At 45.3% G+C, this 25,996-nt stretch overlaps 1 protein-coding gene and 2 long non-coding RNA genes across 3 annotated transcripts in view; 2 read left to right on the top strand and 1 right to left on the bottom strand.

Moving 5' to 3' along the window:
- The first annotated feature begins 1,875 nt into the window (after positions 1 to 1,875).
- LOC119404011 (uncharacterized) lies at positions 1,876 to 6,434 on the top strand. The gene is made up of 3 exons (XR_005186129.2): positions 1,876 to 2,165; positions 4,002 to 4,170; positions 6,240 to 6,434. It is a non-coding gene; the product is annotated as an uncharacterized LOC119404011 (long non-coding RNA).
- On the bottom strand, positions 2,945 to 7,706 carry LOC125759892 (uncharacterized). The gene is made up of 2 exons (XR_007417655.1): positions 7,481 to 7,706; positions 2,945 to 3,142 (listed from the first exon to the last, which is right to left on the bottom strand). It is a non-coding gene; the product is annotated as an uncharacterized LOC125759892 (long non-coding RNA).
- A 1,253-nt stretch (positions 7,707 to 8,959) lies between these two features.
- The window catches only part of LOC119404012 (mitochondrial substrate carrier family protein S), a 30,949-nt gene continuing 13,912 nt past the window's right edge, over positions 8,960 to 25,996 (top strand). The window contains exons 1-3 of the mRNA XM_037670642.2: positions 8,960 to 9,195; positions 9,403 to 9,556; positions 17,079 to 17,147. Coding sequence (XP_037526570.1) covers positions 9,138 to 9,195; positions 9,403 to 9,556; positions 17,079 to 17,147 — 281 coding nt within the window. The 5' untranslated portion in view covers positions 8,960 to 9,137. The remainder of the gene's footprint in view (positions 9,196 to 9,402; positions 9,557 to 17,078; positions 17,148 to 25,996) is intronic.

Raw genomic sequence — 25,996 nt, forward strand, 5'->3', positions numbered from 1 at the left:
CCACTCCATGATTCGACTTCGTAGCTTCTGAAAGCGCTTTTAATATCGCGTATACTGTATGCACATCAATATGTCTTGGAAGTGGCAATTTCCACACATGCAAGTGCCGCCAGAGAGTCTGTAATTATGACCCACTTTCTTGGCGTCGTTGATATAATGAAGCTTATGGCTAACAAAATTGCTATGAGCTCCGGTGTTGTTGAAGAGGAGAGATGCATATTCTTCACATAACTCCGGAATGATAAATGCTGACGTTGCAGTCTTTTTGGCAACAAGGCCGTTGGTGTACACGTGATGTGATGTCAAACAGGTGATGTGATGTCAACTGCTGCGCGGCAATGATTGGCACTTCATGCTTGCTGCGAAGTCCTTCTATTGACGTTTCAATAGTTGGAAGCTCAAGCAGCCATGGCGGGTAATTTAGGTCTATTGGCCAATGTGTCGACACGGGAAGTCGTGAAATGTAATGTTGGTACACATGGTGTATCTGTGCTCCGGCGCAGTTCTCAATATTTGATATGAGTGGATGTGAAGGGTGTTGCGTGTCTAGGCGAAAGAGGTGCCGACAGGTCTCCACATTTCGAATTGCTATAAAGTTGGGTTCTCGTGCCTCTGCCCATGTCAGAGAACTTGATGTTGCCTGTGAAACCCCCAGACATATGCGTAAGCTTCGTGCTTGTAACAGCTGAAGTCGGCGTAGAGACGTCTGAGAGATGTTGTGGAGAACTGGCGTGGAGTAGGCAATCTTCAGTCAGATCACTGCACAATGGACGTGGAGTAGAAACGCAGATGTACCGCCCCATTTTGTTCCCGCTGTGCGACGAATAACATTTATGGTACAGTTCACTTGATTTGCTAGATCGGCAACATGCTGACTCCATCCGAGTTGGTGGTCTAAGGTAACACCAAGGAAGCAGTCTCAATTCCCTTACATTTCTAAATTTAATACGTTCTCAGGCAAGCGGTACGACAGCCACCATCCACTTCCCCTGCCATGAGTGATAGCAAAATCCTGCAGTACCTCTGGGAATATTCCCAAGTGAAGTTTCGTTATATGTTTGAAGCAATTAAAGTGGATGAAAAATCGCTGCTATTTTTCGTCACTTTAATTCCTTTCAATTTAAGAGACAATTATTGTACTCTGGTTAAAAAAACAAATGCCCCGTATGCATTCCTTGGCTAATTCGTTTAATTATGCAAAACAGTGGTGGCAATAGGACTCGATACGATTGTTCTTAAACACCCTAATTTTAAGTGGTCAGGAGGTTGGACAAGAATGACAGCTGTTTACAAATTTTACATAATTGAGACTTTGACTCCAGTTAGAACGATTTTGCGTCATGTAGTGCGATCAATATCGCGTGCCAGCTTGCAGCGAGCGTACCGCCAGCGAATTTACATGGGGTTAGGTCCGGACGTCCGGGCCACCCCGTCAATTTTTTAACGTGCACCGTCAAAACAGTACCCGTCAGGTCGTAAATGCGGTTTACATGGCAACCACGTATGTGGAAATAAAAGTTATGACGAGTAACAGAAAAGTGACGGTCCAGCTAAAACTCCTAGCAAGCTCGCCGAGCCCCTTTTCATTTAAATACTTACGCAACAATGCTCATAAAGGCACCATTATTTGGTGCGCACCGCTTGGCAGAATCAGTGCGTTATTAAAAAAAAAAAAAAACTTACAATCATCAGTTTTGCGCTGAAAGCGTAGCGCCATCTGTTGGGACTGCGTTAAAGTAATAAGTACTGCATGCCCATAATTCTCATAGATGGCGCTAACTTTTAGCACTTATTCTATTAAGCTTGTATTTTGCCTTTTTATGTCTAACAAAGCTTCAATTTTTAATTTGAAAGACCGAACAAAAGTTTTTTTTTTCTCTCGCAAACTTGTTGCTTTGGCACTTATAAAAAGGGCACTAGGTGACGTGAGCTACTGTCCGATCAAAGCCTTATCCATCCATACGTTCAATGAAAAAGAGGGAAGAGCGCGCCGGAGCGCGCGAAGCTGAAGTAGCGAAACCGTCTGTTGCGGAAATATGCCCAACGAAAGTTCTAAGACGCGTTTAGATGCTTCGTGCCCGTGCTCTGACATCACGTTATCACCAGAATGTCACAACGTAATGGATCTTCGAAGCGCCAACGAGTATAACATGACGACTAAGCTAGTAAGTACAACCATGTGATTTGATGAACCTCGTCCGACTTGGATGCGTTTAATGTTGATTTTCTCAAGGACTTGATTCTCGCAAACTCTGCGAACTATTTGTACTCTCAATGTAAGTGCTCAATGCATGCTCGACTGCATTAACGCGTTCGTTTAGAGAGGTGGCGATTAGTTTGAGTGAATGGCTAACAGAAAGCGATGACCTGCCGATCAGACGACAGCGTGCATACCACATGCAAACACACTGCTCGCGGCTGAGGACGTTGGCGCCGTCCGCGGCTGTCACCTCGCGTGAAGCTTCCTCTCATGCTTGAATTATTGCACAACGTCCTAGCTTGGAGTATGATTATTTCTTATATAATAACGGCGTCGGTGTTTACACAATTGTGGCAGAAACGGTGGCTGAAGCGGCCGACTGGTTGCCCTAGACAAGTGTGATTTGGACTGTATACAGTCGTCAGCAAGTTTAACACGAACCCTTCTCCGCGTGCTCTGAAACAGTTTGACGCTTGCGCCGCGTAGCTTTGGGTTCTGTTGCCGAGACATTACCAATTAATGCCGAAATACTATCCAAGCATACCTCGGATAATACCTCGGTAATACCTCGGCAACAGCGCTTCACGGCTGGCATTAGTCAAAGTAGTCCAGGTCACGAGTCTGAGCGTTCGTGATAAGCTTGCTGACGACTGTACATTGATGCTTTGGTCACAGCCGTGGTTGGTTGAAGACACAGACAACATGGCTGTAGTATATTCTCGCCTGCGTGTCTTTAAACAACAGTTGAGAGAGAAAAGACATTTATTTGGTCCAGAGCGAACAGTACGAGGCGTTTATACATCTAAAATCCGGCTGATTCCATGTCAGAACGGGAATGCCGAGCCTCTCTGCCATGTCACGGACCTTCACAACAGTCAGGATCTAGTTGTAATAGCTGGTGTCGTTGATTGCAGCAGTCCACCAGTCTCCATGACTGCAGACCTGCAATGCAAGGCATTGCCAGAGCATGTGTTTGAATGAGCTACCACTCGGCAATCTGGCCATGTTGATTCCATCTCCATATGTATCATACTCAGGAAGCTCCTTCAAGGATATCAACCTGTTTGCAGCATTTTGAATTTAATTGGATAGTGGTCTGCTAAGTTCATGGTGAAGGGACGGAACACCCAGCTAGTCTCCCTGTAGTGCAAGGTAATCTCATGAAAGTAAACTAGCGGATCGCCAAACTCTGGCTGTTTTCGAACCATTACTGGGCCCCACACTGCCGCAACACGATTATGAATCCTCATGCACGATTATGAGCGATCTCATTGGGGTTCAGTTCAATGGGCATTACATCCAGACCCTAGTGAGCTGAGAACTAGACAATTTGGTGAATTTCATCCTGTAAGGGCCTGCGTTAAGGACCCTCATGGCGTTTTTGAGATGACATGATTGAATGCCCTGACGGCACCTCGTGATCCAGTGTAATGAGTCAGTGTAAACAGTGGTGTGTTCATGGTCTAGTAGTGCCATAGAGATTTGTGTACTTTCCGACGCCAGAGTTCTATTATGACTTACATATCTGCAATTTTCACTGTTTGTTTACAAACTCACCACAATGGTCTACTGGTTATGGTACTTGACTGCTGACCCGCAGGTCGCGGGATCGAGTCCTGGCTGCAGCAGCCGCATTTTTGATAGTGGTAAAAATGCTTGAGGCCCGTGTACTTAGATTTAAGTACATGTTAAAGAACCCCAGGTGGTCGAAATTTACAGAGCCCTCCACTACGGCCTCTCTAATAATCATATTGTGGTTTTGGAACATTAAACCCCAACAATTGTTACTGTTTGTTTACAGCACACATGGACATTACCCATATACCTGAATAACAGTGCGGACAATGTATCGATCAATGTTCAGCTAGTGCCAGAACTCCGGTGGAATGGAGGGACCTTGCCATGAGTGTCGATGGTCTGAAGCAGGCCGAGACATTGCATATGTTGCTGACAGGACTATCGACCTGAAGGTACAGTCTGATGATAAACACTTGGCATTTTGAGAAATCTGTTGGTTCTGCCGAAGCAAGGGCAATTCTTGCACAAGTGGTGACGAAAAGAATGTCTCCGAAAATGGGTCAGCTTTTGAAGAGGCTAGCTTGAAAAGCAAAGTTGGCTAGTTTACAGCAAACACTTAAGTGGTGGATTATTTAAGGCCTGCATCCTATTTCTCCCAAAGGTGCAGCACCCTTCTTATTATGCAGACGTCTTTGTCACGACTGCTTTCACGATCCTGTTCAAGTTGTGTGGGAAAGAAGGAAACCTTCATTCTCATCAGCTCTGCGTAAACTATGGAGATGCAACAATGATGCTAGAAAATATCGTCAGATCAGTGCCCAGCTGAAACAATTTACACTATTGCTTCACAATCAAACCAAATGCTCTTTGAAAGAACTTGCACATCCTAAAGAGTATTAAGTAACAGTGCTTCTTGACTGGGCATACGCGTGCTCTTCGAGGCCACTAGGACAGTTTGTCAAGCGATTCTGCAGACTAGGACAGCATCCTAGTGATTTTGACTTGTCATGATAGGCACGATCTTTTGCTGAAGCAGCATCTCGAGGAAGCACCCAAAACGATGTGATGAACGTAACAAGATATCCGATGCAAGAAAAAGTTGCATCACAAATTCTTAGAAGTCAGATAATTTTGAGCATCAACTGGATGTCACATTCGGTTCATGGACACTCTTATGATGGAAAATCACCTATGTCATCAGCATACAAGAGTGCCTTTGAGGGAAATTCCCTTTGATACTGTGCATGCAGCCACACTCATTGCAACAGAATCGAAAGTTGGGCTAGTTGGATATGCATGGTGTAACTGTGGTTTAAGCGCATGAAGAAACACAAAGTGCTTGTTCTGTGTTCTTTTTGTGTTTCTTCATGCTCTTAAACCACAGTTACACCACTCTCATTGACTTAAATTCAGTGGCTCTGCAGATGTCAACTTTTAAGCAACAAACAGGATTGCTAAGGTGCTCGGCAAAACTTCACTTTTGGAATGACATACTGCTCTGGAAACCTTTCATTCACTTTCCAACACAATAGCAGCACCAAAGGCACATGGTTTTTACACGGACCTCGGGAAGTTCAGCTCAAGCTCAGTTTCCCAAGCTTAGTGCTTATCTAACAGGCTGGAAACGTCACACAGATGATCATGGCGTTCATAATTGATCCTCTGGAATGTACTGGACATGAGTTTACCAACTGTAACAAAGCTTCAAAAATGAGATAAAGAAGTTGATGCATACAATATGATTCACACAACCATCACTTATATCAAGTCCGTGCACAGACAAATCGACATGGAGTTCTGCAACTGATTTCAGATGGCTGATGTACTAACTCTGCCAACACAGGCTTCACAATGCTACAAGTTGGCTTTTCAGCACAAATGCGTGAACGTGCCATTTTGGGATGCAAGCCTTTCTCAATAATGTGATCTAAGAGATAAACGCGTTTCACCAAAAGGACTGAGTGAGGAGTGCACCGCTGTGAATGTTGTTGTCTGTTATTAGCTCTGTTGATCCAGAGAAGCTGAGACAGCACTTGCTCGTTAAGGAAATAGATCTGCCGTCACTCAATATAGGGCTGTAAAAATGGTACCGCTATTCAATGCAAGAGGAATGCACAGACAGCAAAACATTGGTATTTTGATCAGCAATACTGATAAAGATGTTTCTGAACTGTAAGACCTCCTTGTGCAGTGGAGGAATTGTGCTATGTACCGGTGTTGAGATAGAGACGAGCTTTTCCTCCTTGCACCACACTATAACTTTCCCACCATTGACAAAGACAGGTGAAAGTCTGGTGGGGCTCCTGCTGCTTTGCATCTACTGAAGTATGGGCACTGATTCAGAAGTCTTGAGCTAGTTTACTACGAGACATTGCTGCAGTATGTTTGAAAGGTATCTCTTTTACAATTAAGATCTGATGGAGACTCTACCACTGTCAGTGACCCACGTTTGTAGCTGTGTGAAAGTGGTGAAACTGAAGAAAGCTCCCCAAAAGATGACTCCTTCATCTCTTTGTTTCAGTGTTTTGCACTGCTTCGCTTGTTGGCTTAATTGAGCTGGAATATTCTGAGAACTGCTGAAGTCTTGTCGTTACCTTATCGTGATACAGGCATGCCTTCACTGACATGTATATGTTTCATGTGTTAACATTTCAACAATATTTTTCAAATGTCATATGGTAAATTTCTCATGCCAATAAAGTGATGATCTTCTGGACCTTTACTCTCTGGTATTAAAGCGTAGCAAAAGCTTTGCGACTTGAACTTCTTGACATCGTGTAATCAGTGCCACATTTCAACTCTTGAAACACAGAGCATTTTGATAGCTATGTCTGCTAGTAAACGTTGTGTACTGTGTCTTTTCCTGTAGCACAATCCATAGAATGTCTGTCGAAGCCTTCATTTAATCTACAGGGACAGTAAGGAGCTCTATAAAAATGTCTATTTAGCTATGTAACCCATACGCATTACTATGCACAGCCTTTATTGCCATAATGTGTAATCTAATTTAGAGAATCAAACCCAATTTTTTAGTACTTCAAAACAAGACAATTGTTCACTTTCGATCACTATTTCGATGGCGTGAGGACACACACATAATTGGTTTTCAGAAGCTTTTTATAGTCTTCTATAAGTAGGGCTACTTTCTTCTTTTTGAGGGAAGTGATTTTTAATGCGCTTTTTTTTTTCAATTTATGTTGACCTAGCTGAAACAAGCCATCCCCACGCTCTGCCTAGTTGCTTTGCGGTATCTAACGTAAAATAGTTCACAGTGAAAAGAAGCGTCGGCACTTCTCATATATGCAATATTCGCGACATAAAAACAATCGTAGCTTTTCTGAACAGTCTCGGTGGTCTGCTGAGACAGGCATCAGCACGAGGTTGAAGGTGTGAGGACGCACGTGCAGAGCAGCCAAAGGTTTGCAGATGGTGCTCTCGTACAAAATATCAGCGCCCATCTCATAGCGCGAGACATATCGTGCAGGCCGCCCTCAACACCGAGTAAAGACGAACAGAGGACGCGCATATTTATGAGCCAGGCTTAAATGACATCGTTGCATGCCGTGCACGGCCCCCTGTATATTTTACGTGCGCAATTTACATTTTGCCAACGCAAACCCTACATTCTCGCACAGGGGGTCCCAGATTTCTAGTCACTACTGGCGAGGGGTCAGAGACCCTCCTAATATGCTAAAGAAAAAGGGAGTGCGTTTAGCTGATGCATGCGCACGTGGCTCAACATTCACGGTGTGGGTTTCTTACCTTTATACGAGTCAAACGTGAAGTTCTGTACTTCTTCTTTAAATCCATGTTCGCGAACATGGTGCTGACGAAGATCTAGAAGCTTCAAAAAGTACTTTGGACACAAGTCGCACGCGATAGTCCTTCCTTCACCGCACTCCTTTGTTTTTGCTGTTGCCAAGGCCTCTTCTCCATGGACATTTTTTATGTGCCTTTTTAAATTGCTCGCATTTGAAAAAGCCTTGTCGCAGAAGGCTGTTGCTAGGGTTACGTCCAGACGTAACTGTAGTCACCGCTATCGTTACGTCCAGACCAAAGTCCCTAGATTTTTCCCTGTTGAAGAGCAGGGAAAATCTAGGGACTCTAGTCATGTGGCTTTCCACAAACGTGAGTACATTATTTTCCTGTTGCTCAGTGAAGGCCCTCTGCGCCCTTCGGGCGCGGCAACCTAATCGTGGCTTCGCCCTCGCTTCGCGAGTGCGGCCATTTCGCTAACGCTCAATGGCCGGTTGGCAGGGTCACGGTCACGCGCTACTGGCCGCTGTCGCGGCCACGCGCTGTTTAGCCCGCGCAGCCTGCCCCTTCGGGGCAGGCGGAGGCGTACGTAACCCAAGAGCCGCGTCGCGCTTCTCTGGCAACAGACTTCAGCAACACCTCAGACAAAAAAAAAAAAAAAAAAAAAAAAAAAAAAAAAAAAAAAAAAAAGCAGCAGCAGCGAGGTTCGAACCAACGTCCTCGCAGTTCCGAGCACGACACGCTAGCCGCTGCGCCACCGAGGCCAATCGGTTCGGTAGGTCTAACGGGCTCTATTTGTATTGCCACGCTGGACGTAACTTTTAAGACTCGTTATTCTTACGTCCAGACGTAACTGCAACGGCTCGTACCGTTACGTCTAGACGTAACGCTAGACACTCCCGTCGCAGAAAGTGCAGACCTTGTCAAGTCTCGTGGAGGTGCTAGCGCGCGCCCCGGCGCTTTCGCTGCCGTCCATCGAGAGCGTCCGACAGGAGAAAAGAATCGCTCTCCGCTAACTCGGGAGACGGGAACGCGAGGCTCACTTGTTGCGGGATCGGCAGGAACTGTAGGCACTGTAGGCACCTGTAGGTAAACTGGGAAAACCGGAAAACTTGGCATCGCCTCATAGGGAATACTCGAGCTCTTGATTTCTCTCGTGGTTGACGCTGCACCGTCCCTAGAATTCCCCAGAAAGCGATGTTATACGGAGCGGTGACGTCTGCATCGAACTAGCCAATGAGAGCGAGGATCACCCTCCTGGAGTTACCGCTTCGCTTTAGCGCGATCTAGCATGGACACGTGGGCCGAAAAAAACTACAAAAAACAAAAAACAGAAAGAAAACCTTAAATGAAATGATGAGTTGAAAGAGACAGCAAAGGACACGCTACATCGACCAAGCTAATCGCTGCTGAAACCAATGAAAAAAAAAAATATATATTTCGCGCGTTGCGATACGGTTTGCGCAGATGAGCGGTGCAATTTACAACCTGCTGACTGTTCAACGGAAGTCGCGCGCTTTTGGCCGCCGGCGAAACCAGCGAAACCGCGTGCCGCCCGCACGGATCACACGAGCGGTGTCGGTCGGTGTCCGAAGCTTGCGATTTTCGCCTACGCGAATCTCCCGCTGCTAGGTCCCGCGCTTGTTTACACGACGTTTTCGCGATGACACACAACGAACAGAGAACGCATTGGTTCAAGGAAGGAGCTATCGGCCTTGGCGGTGAGTTTTTCCAGACTCGTTTAAAATGCAAGGGAGCTTGCGCAATGGTTCCGTTGCTCCGTGGCCAGTGCCGCAGTGCGTTTGCGTGGCGTGAAACTGATTAGGTTTCAAGGGTGTGCGCAACTAGGACGCATTAGTTCGCGAGCAGAAGGTGTCAAGCCGTTCGTACGGGCACCCGGTTAACAGCCTGCTTTTGTTGCGATGCAGTCGGCGTCCTTTACGGGGTCACCAACGTCTGCGTCGGCCATCCGTTCGACACGATTAAGACGAAAATGCAGGCTCAAGCAGGCTTCGAGAAGTGCGGCATGTACCAGTCCTTCCGGAAAACGCTCACGACCGGTGGCGTCGTTGGGCTGTACAGGTATTTGAGTGTGCACCTTTCTCTCTGGTCACTTCATCTGTCTGTCTTCGCAATGCGCTGGAGGTAGGTGCAAGACACTGGTGAGGATGCCGCACACTACTGGGAACGCCAAGGTGCATGGGCGTCGGCAGGGGGGTGCAAAAGGGATATCCCCCGCCGGGCCCTTTAATCAACACCAGCGTCGTTCCCCTCCCCCACCGCGATGGGTTTGTACCCCCCTCCCCCCTAGACAAAATCCTGCCACGCCCATGCCAAGGTGGCATCCCTAAGAAGTACGGGCCCCCACCGAACTGCTGAAAAATACCCAGCATGTAACGACACGTACGCGACCAATGCCGAAACGCCCCACCTGCCTTTTCTCCCTTAAAATAATACAAACACGCGCATTGCTGTAAAGTTTGTGGCTTTGCACAAGACGAATAAAGTCGCAGTTTTCAGTGTACACACTTATTCAATGTAATCCCCCTCAAACTGATGCCCTTTTTATATTTTTGATGTTTTCTACTCCATTAAAGAAAAAAACATGTGATAGGTCTGAGTCTCTATTCCAGACATGCATACACAAATACATGGCCGAGGAAAAGAGGAAGAAAGCCCCTCACTTGTGGCTATTTTTCGTCAAACCAGCTCTCAGCAGCATCTTTGACGTCAACAGTTGTCATCAGAATGATGACCTTCAGGGTGTGTTCAAGTTAGAAAACATTGTAGTCCGAAGGAGCCAGGTCAGCCGAATAGGAGCAATGGTTGACCAATAGGAAAGCCCGGGTCTTCAATTTGGCAGATACAGCTTTTGAGACATGCAAATGCGTATATCTCTGCAAAAAAGTTAGGAGGTCAACTTTCTCCAGCTTTTCGCATTTATTGAGTACTCTCCGGTTATACTGCAGGCCTGAGGCAGGTGGTCCACCAAAGCAACACCATATTTGAGAAGTGCTTGCTGTTTGGCAAGTCGGTTCATACTGTGTACTGACCATATGAGCAAGGTGAGGGTTCACCTTGCTCCTTCCCCCTCCTTATTTAATTGTTTCACACTTACTGGCCACAGTCTCACGGTCAGTGGACAACTCCATATTTGTCCAAGGAAATGGGACTCCAGAGCACTTTTGGCTGTCTTGTGCGTGCGGATTTTTGGCCGTGCGGACCCACTGCTACGGCATTCTTTTGACTACTCTTGGTTTTCAGGGTCATAAGTGGGGAGCCAGGCCTTATCCTTGGTCTCTAACGTCAAAATGGGCCAAAGCTGCCGCGGATGCCTCTTTCTGTTCACTTTTCAAACATTTCGGTGCCCACTTTGCGGAAAGTTTGCACCTGTGTAGGATCACGACCTTCTGCAATTCCAGACCTGCACGGACAGCTGAGCTTCTATGGGAACATGTGTGCTAGGTTTCATTCAGCAGTGCTCAGTTGGTGTAGCGTCTACAACCTGTTTGTCTGCCATTTGATGGCCACGTAGACAATGTTAGAATGAGAATGCGCCTTCTTTGATGAGATGCCTGCATATGTGACTATTTAAAGCAGAAGGTTGGGCTAGTTTAACTTTGAATACGACATTTTCCAGCATGAAAAGAAAGAACTTAGAGATGCAGCAGAAAAAAAGAAAGGACAGGACAGTAAGAACACTGCTCTTCAACTAAGTTGACTCTTTGAAAAGTGCGAGCCATGAAGTTCAGAGCACGTGTGTACAAGAAGAGGGCCTTAATGAAAATTTTTTTCCAAATCATTAGTTAAGTTTTTCTTCTTGTGTGGGAACTTTCATATATGTGACTGGCTTTGCAAACTACTATTCAGTGTGTTTAAGTATTCATTGCACAGTGGTTGACTAAAGCGTAAAACTGAATACTTGTGTCCAACAATAATGTCATCTAACTGTGTACTTGTATGGCATAGTTAGAGCCTATAACTTTATGCGGCAGAAAATTTTAAATTCTTCAAATTCAGGTAGAGGAATCCACAGCAGCATTGCGCAGATATCATGTACATGTAACAGTACATTTACTTCAGCCTCCAAATATGCTTGCATTGAAGCAGTACATACACAAAATTTCCAAGGCGACATAACTAACAAGATAGATCTGTGTGCACATACGTGCATCATCTACATAATATCAACGGCTAATATAGCCTAGACCTGCCACGGTGGTCTAGTGGTTACAGTGCTCGACTGCTGACCCAGAGGTTGCCGGATGGAATCCCGGTCGCGGTTGCCGCATTTTCGACGGAGGCGAAAATGCTTGAGGCCCATGTGCTCAGGTTTAGGTGCACGTTAAAGAACCCCAGGTGGTCGAAATTTCCAGAGCACTCCGCTACGGCGTCTCTCATAATCATATCGTGGTTTCGGAGCGTTAAACCCCAACAATTATTAGTATTATCATTTTACGTTCCATTGCATGCTACGTGGTCCTCAACTTTTTCTCTAGTTGCATTGTTGTCCTCCATGTTTTAACCCTATATGTTAGAACTGGCAGTATGCAGCGATTGTATACTTTTCGCTTTAATGACAGTGGCAGATTTCCTGACATTTTTTGGGAGTGCCTGCCGAAGCCGCTCCAGCCCATCCTTCTTATTCTTCGGTGAATTTGTTCTTCATGATTAGGCTCCGGCTCCCCTGTTAGTAGTTTTCCTAGCTATACATATTCTCGGATACATTCCAATGTATGGTTTCCAGTTGTGAACTCTTTCTCTTTTGCCAGGCTATTCAGCATTGTCTTGTCTTCATCATATTCATTTGTATATGAATATTCATTATATTCATTCATTTATGAATGAATGTTAGGGGTGCCGCCTGTATCCTCTTTCTGTGCTTATTAACTGTTTGATATGGAACCACCTTTATATTCTACAGAGAAATATTTGTTTTCCTTTATTGGGCTTCCCTAAATTTTTTCAGTTACCAGTGGTGGTCCACTTGTGCCATTTTGCTGCAATCCCACCTCCCTGCATCTTCCTGCACTCATTCAAGTGCAGCTTGCCTCCGTTGTTGGGAGTTTGGCATGGTGTCGATAGTCTGGAAGCTAGGCGCTCTTGATGGTGACGACACGTAAATGAGTGATTTTTTGTTCTAGCCACTCTGCGTATTGTAATGTAGCTACTGCGACCTTGCGGCAGCAGCTATTTGCACTTTGCGCTATAAGAGATGTCATGCAAATGAAGACTTCGATGTGCGATAGGTTGTTTGATATTTCACAAAAATAACAAAAGTAAAAGAAGAAAAAGAAGAAGATGCATGCCAATCGCGCTGTACAACATTCTTCGACATCAAAGCGCTCGTTGCACGTCTTGACTGCGAAAGCGGCATAATGCAGTCGGGATGGTGGAAATGGGCTCAGCCGGTCACCCTCCCCCCCAAAAAAGCCAGCAATGCTCCTTTCACCTAACCAGTTGGTCGTCCTCTGTCATCTTGCCTGTTCGAGGGATGATCTGTTCCCCAACTGTGCTGCCTGTGAGTAGCAGGGGGAGTCATACTGTAGGACAGCATATTAAGGCGCGATTCTAAGGACAACATGGATTTTATGCAGAATCAAGCCCAATCATAAATCCGGTGATAAAGAATGTATTACAAATCACTGTGCAATATCAGTAACCTCAACAGCCTGCAAAATTCTAGAACATCTAGTCCATAAACACACGACCACTTGTCTTGAAGAACTTGACATATTAACAAATGCTCAACACGGTTTCCCACGGGGATATGCTACCACTACCCAATTAGTTGATATTATACATTATTTTGCAGTGGCGTTAAATAAGGGATTCAGGTGGATGCAATTTTCATTAACTTTAAAAAAGCTTTAGATGAAGTGTACACAAAAAGTTGATTCATAAACTAAGCTATATAAACAACAAAGAAATAATCAGTCGGATCAGGGCCTATCCTTCAAAGCGTTGTCAGTCTGTGTCATTCAATCGGCTTTCGTCTGGAAGTGTGGCAATCGATGCTTGTGTTTCCCAGGGGTCCATTATTGGGCCTTTGCTTCTTCTAATGTTTATAATTGACATTGCTAAAGACATTTCGACGAATATTAGGTTGTATGCTGATGATTGAGTATTGTACCAAACAGTGAGCTCTGTACAGGATCATGCGAGGTTAAATGATTTTGTGAATGGCAAATTCCCATCGATTTTGACAAGAACTGTTTTTATGGGAATCACTAACAAAAAGAAACCACTGCCCTTTAGTTATTCCACTGACCAAGTTCTTTCCAAGGTTCAGCACTGGATTGCTAATCACTGAAAAACTCTCAGCCAGTGCCTTAAGGAAGTTGTTCTTTTTGAGGCATACACTCAAGCTAGCTATACCCCTCAAGTGTGTTTGCTTGCGTACAAATCAATTATCTATCTTATGGTAGAATATGCCATGATAATTTGGGACCCTTTCACAAAAGCAAGCATTGAAAAATTGGAAAGAATACAGAAAAAGGGTACAAGATACATTTACAACTCATATGGTCACAGCTCTATTAGTGAATAAAAAAGGCAATTTCCCACTAGTTACTGAAAGAAACCATGTTGGTAGAGTTTAGTTCTTTTATCAGTTAATAAATGGTCGTTAAAAAATTAACACATCACATATCTTGATTCCACTTACAGGTTATGTAACTAGAAACCGACATTCACAATCACGCCTTTAATCCAAAGAGTCAATTACTTTAAATATTGTTTCTTTCATCGCACAATAAATAATTGGAATAAGGTGTCAAACGAAGCTGTAACGCAAAAATCTTTGGTATCCTTTGAATAGCATTAGTCAAACTGCCTTGCCGTCATTTGTTCCCTTTTGCCCAAATGTACTTTTCTTTTCTAAATGTACCACTCTGCTATGGTCTCACTTAGGCCACAGCATCTATAAATAATGAAAAAGCGCCCTCCCCCTAGATGTTATGGTTGGATCGATCAGTGCGCCTGCCCCCTCGTTACATTTCCCTCCACGGCCGGCGTTGAATTGCCATCTTGGTCTGTCTCAAAGGTGCTTCACAGTATGGCAGTGAAGCACACTGGACACATTGCTGCATTGTGTGTTTCTCTGTCCCACTTTTTGCGCTGTTCTGACACAGTGCTCATGAATGAACTAGCCCACCTAAGAACCCTTATGCTTCACTTATTGCGGTGAAGCGTTCTAAATGCATCTGCTCGGGGTTGGGATACATGGTCGGCGTTCAGTGCTGGCGTGTAGTTTGCCCCTGCACTAGAAGCATGCATATTGCGATTATTTACGCACCTAAATGATTAACAACTGCTGGGTATGATGTAGCATCAGTCATAGTGAGTCGTGGCGATGATAAAATGCACTGTCCACCATAGGTCGGCAAACTCACTCATGAGTCGACTCACCAGACTCCCTCAGACTCAGATCGGGCCTGAGTCTGAGCGAATCTGGGTGACTAATATATTGGTGAGTTTGAGCGTGAATGAGTCCGGCTGAGAAAACTTTGAGCGAGTCTGAGTCCGAGTGGGTCTGGTTGAGGAAAGTATTGGTGAGCGATTCCAAGTGAGCCCTCAGAGCAACATGTATTTCTTGAGTGTGTCTGAGTGAGCTCCAATTCTTTTGCAGACCTATGCTGTCCACACAGGCAGTTCTTTTTTTCCTTTTTTTTAATTAGTTGATTGCTGGTTTTCTGGTTAGGATGATTTTGCCTGTTTGGAATGGCGTTATGACCTGTCATTTGTAGAAACAATATGTGCATGTTCGCCTTGTCACCAATGCTTCGCCACAACACACATTTTGTACAGTGCAGTGAAGCCAGCATGTGACATTATTTTGTGTTAAAGAGCCTCATTGATGCCTGCTCTCTGACTGTTGGTGTTGTCTTCTTGTTTACTCTGCAGCAGCATTTACTGTCTGCACAATGATAGGAACACTGACCAAAAAGTTCAACATGTACTGCTCCAAGTGATCCTAAATTCCATTTTGTCTGCTCCAAACCTACTCTAAAACACATTTTTTTAGCTCCATACTTGCTCCAAAATGCAGTTCCTTCTGCTCCAATACAGCCTTTTTCATGCTCGAAAAATTGCTCCAAATCCTAAATTGGCCTCCAAGTAATCACCAAGCAATCTGATAACTGATCACCAAGTAATCATAGCTACAAGGGGCAATACTGTGAATAGCAGTGGTGTCCTGTGATGCTTTGTGCAACTATAGAATTTGAGATGTTTCTGGGCTGCACGTTTTCTGTCGTTGAAGAAAATTTTTGAAAGATTGCAGGTTTGTGAGTATACGTTGCTAATTAACGCTTTACAGCAGCAAACAACTAGAATACGAAAAGTCATTGCGCTTTATCTCCTCTATTTATGCACGGGACATCGCATTGCCTCATATCGGCTGCTCCACCTGTGCCTCGCATGATTGTGTTGAAATACTATAAGCTTTCTGCTGTTGTACCAGACGTTGCATTATGTGTATATATTAGTTTCGGAAGGTTCCTAGCTATTCGGTCAAGAATATGAATAGAATGTCACAGTGAAAAACATATTTTTGACCTTTTTACCGAAAGACTGACCTTTCTTTTCGAGAAAGGCTGATGCATAAATGCGAGCTGTGGTATATTGATGAAAACTGTGCTTTGTGCAGGCCATTTCACAGTGCTCCTTGTGCCATTTGTGTTTGAAACAAAACTTTTATGTATAAATTGGTGTCTTTTTCATAGCTCTGACAAGTGTAAAACATGTTTGTATTAAAAAAAATTTATTGTAATTACTTAGTAAACATGCACAATATGCTTTTCATCCGCAGCCAATCAATATCATGATCATAATACTTCACATTTGCTGCCAGGAATTCTTGATTTATGACGCTGCGATTGGTGTGGAAACTGATCGCACTAACGAATCAAGATATCTAACTTGTTGCTTTTGCCACTTTCACTGGTGCTGCAGTTGTCAAGTGCCATAGTAAGCAAACATACAATAAAAACAATGTGCATAATTTGGGGTGCAGTGCACCTTTAACGCATATTTAATCAGAGGCTTGACTGCATGCACTTACACCAGAGAAGTAATCTGAAGTTGTGGCAATAAGACGGTTAGGCAACAAAGGGCTAATTGATTAAGTGCTGCATTGTCTGCAGTGAGAGTAAATTAGTAGTTGAATGTGGCACCCACTTTTGTTTGTGTCTGTTAGCACAAAGATTGCTTCACATTGCACTACCAGCACACCACCACTCTGACCAAATGACTATCAATCGCTGTACATAGCCAAGGATTTCCTTTGGTGACGTAACGCATGTAATATTTATGAACTGGTTTCTTGAATAGATAAGGTGCACTTGAATTGAAATAATGCATATACTGTATTTTGGCTTTGCCTACGCAACATGTGAATAGGTGGGGTAGTGCCCGACATAAAAGCACCGCTTTCTTGAAGTTGGTGGCATTCTGAATGAAAGGCTTGGAAGCTTACACTTTACTATTCGTTAAATAAGTGTTATCTGTCTGATAACTTGGCAGCAAAAGATATTTGGTTAATTAGCTATGCCAACTACAGTGAATCGTGACTGAGAGGATGGCCTTGGTGTTTCTTTTGCAGGGGCTGTGTCCCGCCACTCTTGGGATCTGGGATCTACCGTTCTGTCCAGTTTGCTGTTTTTGAAGCAGTGTAAGTGGCATTATAAATAGATAGAGCTTTTTTGTCTTAGCAATATATTCCAATTAGGAGGACATGATAGGAATCACTAGTTAGGATGGCATGGTGAGAGTACAACAAACAAGGTGCTTGTCGGACCAATGCTGCCTTGAATGATGCATTTTATCAGTCATTAACAATTGAAAAAGTTCATGACTGGCCATTCTTCTTCTTCTACCAAAAGTGATTGACAACAACCATGTCTTGATTTCCCTTGCTCATTTTGAAGGGCACTGTTTTGTATAACACACACACGCGCATCCTAAGCAGCACCTGTCCTTAGTGGCATAGCCAGGGATTTTTTCATGGATGGGGGGCTTGCAGTAAGCAACTGAGTGGGTATACTAACATACCTACATACATGCATTAACCCTCCCTAACTGAACTTCTCACTTTCTCCTAGTTTCAGGATGACACTATTACAGAATAAATTGTCAAACGTATAGTTGCTTCAATAATGCATGTTGCTGGGCGAGTCGGTCGTACATCATGAAACGAGGTGCTGCGCGAAGTAAACACGGACAAGGAAGTGAACGAAGATGGGCGCAGACTCGCGACTGAATTTTATTGAACAACAAAATGCACATTTATATGACACAAACCGCAAAATCATCTATGCGCATGCGAGGAACCTGCTTTCATTATCGTACAATGTTACGGAGGTATCACTGACGCAAATGTCTCTTTTTTTCTTGATGAAGAAAGCCTCGGCAAGCTCACGTGCCAATTGGTTCTGACTACGCCTCAAAATTTTTGTTGTTGCCAGCAAAGGCTGGCACGGTTTGCCACAGGCAGCCGACGGGCATGCGCTGCAGTGAATAGGCAAATTAGAACCTTGTCCGTTCTTTATCGAAAGCTGGCTTTCCCTTAGTCGTTCATTTATACACCGGCCCGTTTGGTCGATGTATACTTTCCCGCACGTCAGAGGGATTTCATATACCACCCCCGTCGAGCACTCGACAAACTGAGTGGCGTGGCTTTTAGTGCAAGCTTGCACGCTCCTATTTCCAGAGGCGATGCGGGGGCATAGTGACGCCAGTTTGCATGGGGCAGAAAACACCACCGGCACACCATAATGATTGGCAACATTCTTCAGGTTATGCGACACCCCATGGATATAGGGGACAACTGCCGGTCGCATTTTTTCACGACTTTGACATCCCTGAGTCGCACTAGCCTTGTACCTCTGGAGGAGCTTCTCCGCCACAGCAACCACGACTGCCGTAGGGTAACCAACATTCATCAACCTGGCAATCTGAATGTTCAGGCTGTCATGTACCAGGTGAACACATGACTTTTCCAAGGCTCCCTTCAAACAAAACATGCCAATGGCCCATTTAACTGTCTTGGAATGCGCAGAATCGTACAATAACAAGTCTTTTCTGGCTCGCGGTGAGTACATCCAGCACGTGTGATCTGGTGTCAAAGAAAGGTTAATATCTAAAAACTGAATTCTATTCTCGTCCGGTAGTTCGAAGGTGAAGGTTAAACCTCTCCCGTGTCGTTCAAAGATCGCTAAAAGATCTTGCACTGAATTAGTATGAGTCAAACCAGGTTGCTCTTTAAAAAGTATCAGGTAGTCATCTACATATCTAAAAACTTTTAGCACTATATCCTGGTCCAAAGAGCACACCAAATCACGATCAACACGGGCCAAGAAAATATCAGCTAGTACAGGCGCTACGCATGACCCAATACATATGCCCTCCTGTTGAACAAAAACCTGGTTGCCAAAAGTAACATATGTTGAATCAAGGTAAAATTCCAGAAGTACAGTAATACCTCGTTAACTCGAACTCGCATATCTCGAAAAATCGGCTAAGTCGAAGTTTTCTGTGGTACCGAACAATTTCCCATAGGTGCAATGTATTTATTGCCCTTTATCTCGAAGTATTTCCGTGCCCACTTTCGGTTATCTCGAAATCTAGACTGATAATGGAACCGAAACTTCGCCGCCGAACCGTTTTACAAAATACTAGCGGCAAAATGTCATACGTTTCACAAGGTTCGCGCGAGGCTGCCGCGTTTACGACGAAGTGGACACTGTTCCCGAAAGTAAAGTCAAAGTCGGAACCTAGCGGCATACCAACTTTGTCGAGCAGCCCTGTGTCACGTCATGTGACGCTATAGACGTGCACATAAGCAGGCCCTGCAAAATAGCTCGGGTCGAACACGTTTTGTTTACCGTCAGAGATGCGATTTCAGCATTTTGTTTACGCAAGGCACGTCGCGCGTTTTTCGTCGGCCGTGCGATGTGGTGAGGATAACGCCACCAAAGCAAAGCAAGTCACTGATGCTGCAAAGAAAGGTAGCCCTAATCAAAGAAACGGATTCGAGGCTCGAAGTTTCCGGACGTCAAAACGGCGCTGAATGTGTGGCATCGTGCGAGAGGAGCCCCTTCCAGTCACATCGACAGATAAGGCCGATTCTCTGGACTTAGCGGTGGGCTAAACTGACCTAGCCTGCAACATCGGCTGGTTTGACCATTTTCTTAAGCCAAACAACGTGGCGTCACACACAGTGATCGCGGCAGCGTCGACGCAGCTACTCGAGGGGTGACGACATCCGCCGAAACAAGAAACATGCTTCGCTTGATGCGAAATAAATTTGAGTGCAGCGGCGTGAATGATCGGCACATGCGATGTGTTAAGAAACTCGAGAAAGCTTTTCTAGGTGCAAGTGTTACTGAGAGGCAGACCAGCCTTAGTTTGTCTTTCTGCACTAAATAAAAAGGCAGTGCCGAAAAATACAGCTGGTTGATAGCTCTGGTATGTCATTATTTTTCTTTAAAACCTTTACAAAGAGCCAGTTTGGCGCTCCTGTTAAGAAACTGGTCAGTAGGGATAACGTTTCTAGATAGAACTGAACTTCTCAATGGAATTTGCCCAACTTTGCTTATCTCGAAAATCTGCTTATCTCGAAATTTTTTCTGGTTTTTACTACTTCGAGTTAACGAGGTATTACTGTAACAAAAAAATATCCAGGGTCAGACCGCTGGTGTTCTGGAACTGTACGACACCATTACTTTCGATACATGATCTAACGGCACAAAACAGGCCTTGATGGGGAACAGAAAAGAACAAGTTCTCAATGTCAAATGAGACAGCGTAACCAACAGAAGACGAATCTTTTAAGAACGTGACCACTTCTCCCGAGTTCCTAATCATGAAAGGATCTTCAATCCTTAATGACTTCAAGCACTTCATAAGGAAGGTGCTGATTTCCCGTTGCCAGGTACCCCTTTCGCTAACTATGCACCTCAAGGGCTTGTCAACTTTATGCGTTTTAACAGAAAAGAACAGTTCTAGGCTATTACTGTTGCTGTTCTTAACAGCACGTGACAGTCTCTCTAATGCCAAATCTTTGCACAGTTGCAGAGCTCGAGTTTTTACCTTGGTAGTTTTCACTTTCCTCGGTACAAAGTTCTTGGAGACAGCTTGAGTGGCCTTCTCGTGAAACATCCCAGCCGGAAGAACTGTGAAGCCTCCCTCCTTGTCCGCTTGCAAAAGCATGAGCTCATTCTGTTTGAAGTACGAGACAACCGCTCCCACGTCCTTCTGCAATGCCACCAATCCCCCACCTACGCGAACCTGGGTCCGGTTAGCAGTTCACAACAAGCAGTCGACACCATCCAGGAGACACCTTTCGCGGTCGTCGTTACTCGCCTTCCTCGCAACTTGACGATTCAACGACAGCAATTCATGCGCCGGCACCTTAGGCTGCAAAGCATACTTTGGGCCTTTCTTCAGGATGTCACTTATGTTTGCTGGAAGTTCAATGTCGCCTAAAACAAAAAGGCCACCACCATGAGGCCTCCCTCGTCGTTTATCTTTGGGTAGGCGTAGTAGAACACACTTCCACCAGAACTCCCCCGTTTGGGCTGTCTGTTGCCGATAAGACCGCAGCTTCTGTTGACCAATCCACTCGGGGACTGTTTGGTAGGCAAGCACCCGTAACCAGTCGTTCAACAGCCGAATTTATCGCCGAAGCTCAGATTTCAGGATTCTACAGATGCGCTTCACATGGCCAACCGAAGGCAAAACGTGACCAAACAGAGTGATGATCTCTGTTGGCAGTAGATTTCTTTTCATGCAAAAACCAAAAAATCTTGCACGGCAGGTCGCAGCAGCAATAAGTAATAGCCTAGAACTGTTCTTTTCTGTTAAAACTCATAAAGTTGACAAGCCCTTGAGGTGCATAGTTAGCGAAAGGGGTACCTGGCAACGGGAAATCAGCACCTTCCTTATGAAGTGCTTGAAGTCATTAAGGATTGAAGATCCTTTCATGATTAGGAACTCGGGAGAAGTGGTCACGTTCTTAAAAGATTCGTCTTCTGTTTTACGCTGTCTCATTTGACATTGAGGACTTGTTCTTTTCTATTCCCCATCAAGCCCTGTTTTGTGCCGTTAGATCATGTATCGAAAGTAATGGTGTCGTACAGTTCCAGAACACTAGCGGTCTGACCCTGGATAATTTTTTGTTACTTCTGGAATTTTACCTTGATTCAACATATGTTACTTTTGGCAACCAGGTTTTTGTTCAACAGGAGGGCATATGTATTGGGTCATGCATAGCGCCTGTACTAGCTGATATTTTCTTGGCCAGTGTTGATCGTGATTTGGTGTGCTCTTTGGACCAGGATATAGTGCTAAAAGTTTTTAGATATGTAGATGACTACCTGATACTTTTTAAAGAGCAACCTGGTTTGACTCACACTAATTCAGTGCAAGATCTTTTAGCGATCTTTGAACGACACGGGAGAGGTTTAACCTTCACCTTCAAACTACCGGACGAGAATAGAATTCAGTTTTTAGATATTAACCTTTCTTTGACACCAGATCACACGTGCTGGATGTACTCACCGCGAGCCAGAAAACACTTGTTATTGTACGATTCTGCACATTCCAAGACAGTTAAACGGGCCATTGGCATGTTTTGTTTGGAGGGAGCCTTGGAAAAGTCATGTGTTCACCTGGTACATGACAGCCTGAACATTCAGATTGCCAGGTTGATGAATGCTGGTTACCCTACGGCAGTCGTGGTTGCTGTGGCGGAGAAGCTCCTCCAGAGGTACAAGGCTAGTGCGACTCAGGGATGTCAAAGTCGTGAAAAAATGCGACCGGCAGTTGTCCCCTATATCCATGGGGTGTCGCATAACCTGAAGAATGTTGCCAATCGTTATGGTGTGCCGGTGGTGTTTTCTGCCCCATGCAAACTGGCGTCACTATGCCCCCGCATCGCCTCTGGAAATAGGAGCGTGCAAGCTTGCACTAAAAGCCACGCCACTCAGTTCGTCGAGTGCTCGACGGGGGTGGTATATGAAATCCCTCTGACGTGCGGGAAAGTATACATCGGCCAAACGGGCCGGTGTATAAATGAACGACTAAGGGAACACCAGCTTTCGATAAAGAACGGACAAGGTTCTAATTTGCCTATTCACTGCAGCGCATGCCCGTCGGCTGCCTGTGGCAAACCGTGCCAGCCTTTGCTGGCAACAACAAAAGTTTTGAGGCGTAGTCAGAACCAATTGGCACGTGAGCTTGCCGAGGCTTTCTTCATCAAGAAAAAAAGAGACATTTGCGTCAGTGATACCTCCATAACATTGTACAATAATGAAAGCAGGTTCCTCGCATGTGCATAGATGATTTTGCGGTTTGTGTCGTATAAATGTGCGTTTTGTTGTTCAATAAAATTCAGTCGCGAGTCTGCGCCCGTCTTCGTTCACTTCCTTGTCCGTGTTTACTTCGCGCAGCACCTTGTTTCATGGTATAGTTGCTTATTTTGCAGCGTGCTATGCTTATGGCTGGAAGTACTTTGTCCATGCAACTGCCGCTTACTATTGCCACACCCTTACGTCAAGCAGACTTGTATTCCGAGATAATCTGTCTTTGATAAGTGCAGCAGGTTGGGGCGGGTTAGTAAAGTTGCAAGGGGAATTATTAATCAAGCTTATCAATCTGGCGATAATAATACAAGTATAACATAAGACAACAGTGACAGCGATTTTATTGGTACTAGTTTAACACAAATATAACAGCAGAAGAGTTGAGATCTGGGCCAGTTGGTCCATGATACTTGAAGAAAGCCAGCAAAAGAATGGGACACGAGAAACATAGTTTCCTACAATACTTACTAGAGGGAACTCTGGCGCTAGTGTCTATGGGAGCTGCAATGCATCGCGCTTCAGCCAGCATGGGAATCATGGGTAGTACACGGATTTGTCTAAACTTCGTTCTTTTGGCTCCGTTTGGCTCCGCGTCGCCTGCATCCGCTTTGTCGCAAAACGAAGTTCAGCAAAAATCAGCAGTTTCACTTCACCACTTTAACTTCTTTAGGCTCACCGATTCAAATCTGGTCACGAAGTTCACGACGATCCATTCTTTTATCCGAAAGAACACCAAAACATAGCAATAAACAAAGCCACAAGTGCGTTCGAAGCCCACAAGCACGAAGACTAGGCAAATCCGTGTACTACCCATCATTCCCATGGTGGCTGAACGATCGCAGCGCCAGAGTTCCCTCTAGGTCATTTTAGGAAACTCTATGACGAGAAAGAGGCAGGCGCAAACACCGCTGGTGTCCAGCGGTGTTTGCGCCTGCCTCTTTCTCGTGTCCCGTTCTTTTGCTGGCTTTCTTCAAGTTTTATGAAATAGTACAGGTAATACAAGCTTACAGTTAAATATCTAATCCAGGTGCAGTGACGGTAGTTATGACATGCTTAACATGGCTCTTATATGTGATACTGACAATATTATGAGGCAGGTAGTTTTATTCTTGCAAGTTTTGCAATGCAGTTAGCTTGAGCAGGCAGCAGTCTTACAGGAGGAAAAAACAAGCAAACTTTATGTGCATCATTGAGGTGACATGATGTCGGAGGAGGGATAAAGATACCTCGAAACTGTTATCAGTAATTTCACAGGTGTTACACTTGCTGTGCATGTATAGTTACCAATAATGAATCTAGCTGGGCAGTTTTGAATGGCTTCAATTTCGTGAACAAGATTTGTGCCACATGGACGATGCATGTTCTAAATGTGGCTGGATGCTAGTGATGTAGAGTAGCTTTTAATTCTATCTAAGCAAGGTAAAAAATTGTCTTCACGTGCAACCAAGACTGCCGTGATTGAATGTGCGTGTAATTTTCATGCTAATTATGACGTGATGTGTGATCAGGTGATGCTAATTCTACGTGATGCACACATATACCCAATAAAGTGGACGGGAGGATGACCGCTGCCGTAGCTTAGAGCATCGGACATGTTATTCCGAGGTTGCAGGCTTGGTCCCTGCCAGCGGCATGTTATCTTTTCGTCCACCCCGCAGGGGCGTCTGTGGAAGCAGGCGTTTGGTGTGTAGCGACACCACGGACCCGAGCTAACGGGGGGGTTTCACCCCCTCCCACGCCTCGCCGTGCGTGGCTTTGCCGTGTCCGGGGAAAAGGGGATCCTGGGGGTTGAGCCGACGCCGGGTGATTGGACCTTTAAGGCCCCCCGGAAGAGGCAACACACCCCTTTGGCCCCGGCTTCACGTAGACGGCACCCCTGGGCTGACCCACCCAGGGGAAATCGGCAGTCGCCTTTTCCTGTCTCTCTCTCCCCTCACATCTTCGTCTTTTCTCCCACTTTTCATCTTTCCTGTCTTCTTCTCACTTCTATTTACTTCCGTTTTCCTGGCGGCGAGGGTTAACCTTGTGTGTGTGCCCTCTCTTGGGCACATTATATTTGGTTATAGTGGCTGTGTACAGCTGACGTTGGCATGCCTTATATATATATATCTAAGTGCTGTCGCGTCCCCATGTTGGGCTCCATGGTGGGCGGCTGGCATGGCTGCCGAAACTATACATAATCTATGGCCTCAACCTCATTTCCTCCACTGAATGATCGTCGTCTCACAAAGAGAGGGCGCACCGAAGAGACCTTGAATGCCTTGTTCAAACCCACAGAAATTTTTCCACGCTTCCACGTAATCCACTGCGAAACACTCGAAAAGAACGCAAGAACGATCTCTCCTTTTCTTGTATCGAAATGCCTCACCGACACACTCGGTCAAGGCTATAAGGCTACAAGAATGGCTAGTGGGGACCTTCTTCTGGAAGTGCATAGTAAGATCCAGTACGAAAAACTTTCAAAACTGACCTCTTTTGGAAGCACCCCTGTCTCACTTACACCACACCGATCCCTCAACAGCTCCCGAGGTGTAGTGTCTGACCAAGACCTGCTTGACTTGACTGAGAGTGAGCTCCTTGAGGGCTGGAAAGAACACCATGTGACGCAAGTACAGCGAATTAAATCAGACGTGACGACAAAGAAATCCCGACAAAGCACCTGATTATCACATTTTCCACAAGCACCCTACCAGAATATCTTGAAACAGGCTACCTGAAGCTTAAGGTCAGACCTTACATCCCAAACCCGCGGCGTTGCTTTAAGTGCCAGCGTTTCGGTCACGGCTCTCAGAGCTGCCGCGGCCGTCAAACCTGTGCCAAATGTAGTTCACATGATCACCCTGCAGACGACTGTGTCGAAGTTCCCCGTTGTGCAAACTGCGAAGGTGGGCACGCAGCCTACTCTCGCAGTTGTCCCTCATGGAAGAAAGAAAAAGAAATAATAACACTCAAGGTAACAGAAACATCTCCTTTAGGGAGGCGCGAAAACGCCTTTCATTTCCACAGGGAACTTCATTCGCGGACGTGGCACGCAAGGGGGCAGTGTCACAAAGGTTCGCGGCGGCCGCACGTACCACATACAGTGGACGGGCGGTAGCGCCATCTGCCCCCTCAGCGGAAGCAGCCCGTACTGCTCCGCAACCAAAGGGCATGCAGG

This window comes from Rhipicephalus sanguineus, chromosome 9 (genome assembly GCF_013339695.2).
Source record: "Rhipicephalus sanguineus isolate Rsan-2018 chromosome 9, BIME_Rsan_1.4, whole genome shotgun sequence".
Taxonomy (NCBI): domain Eukaryota; kingdom Metazoa; phylum Arthropoda; class Arachnida; order Ixodida; family Ixodidae; genus Rhipicephalus; species Rhipicephalus sanguineus.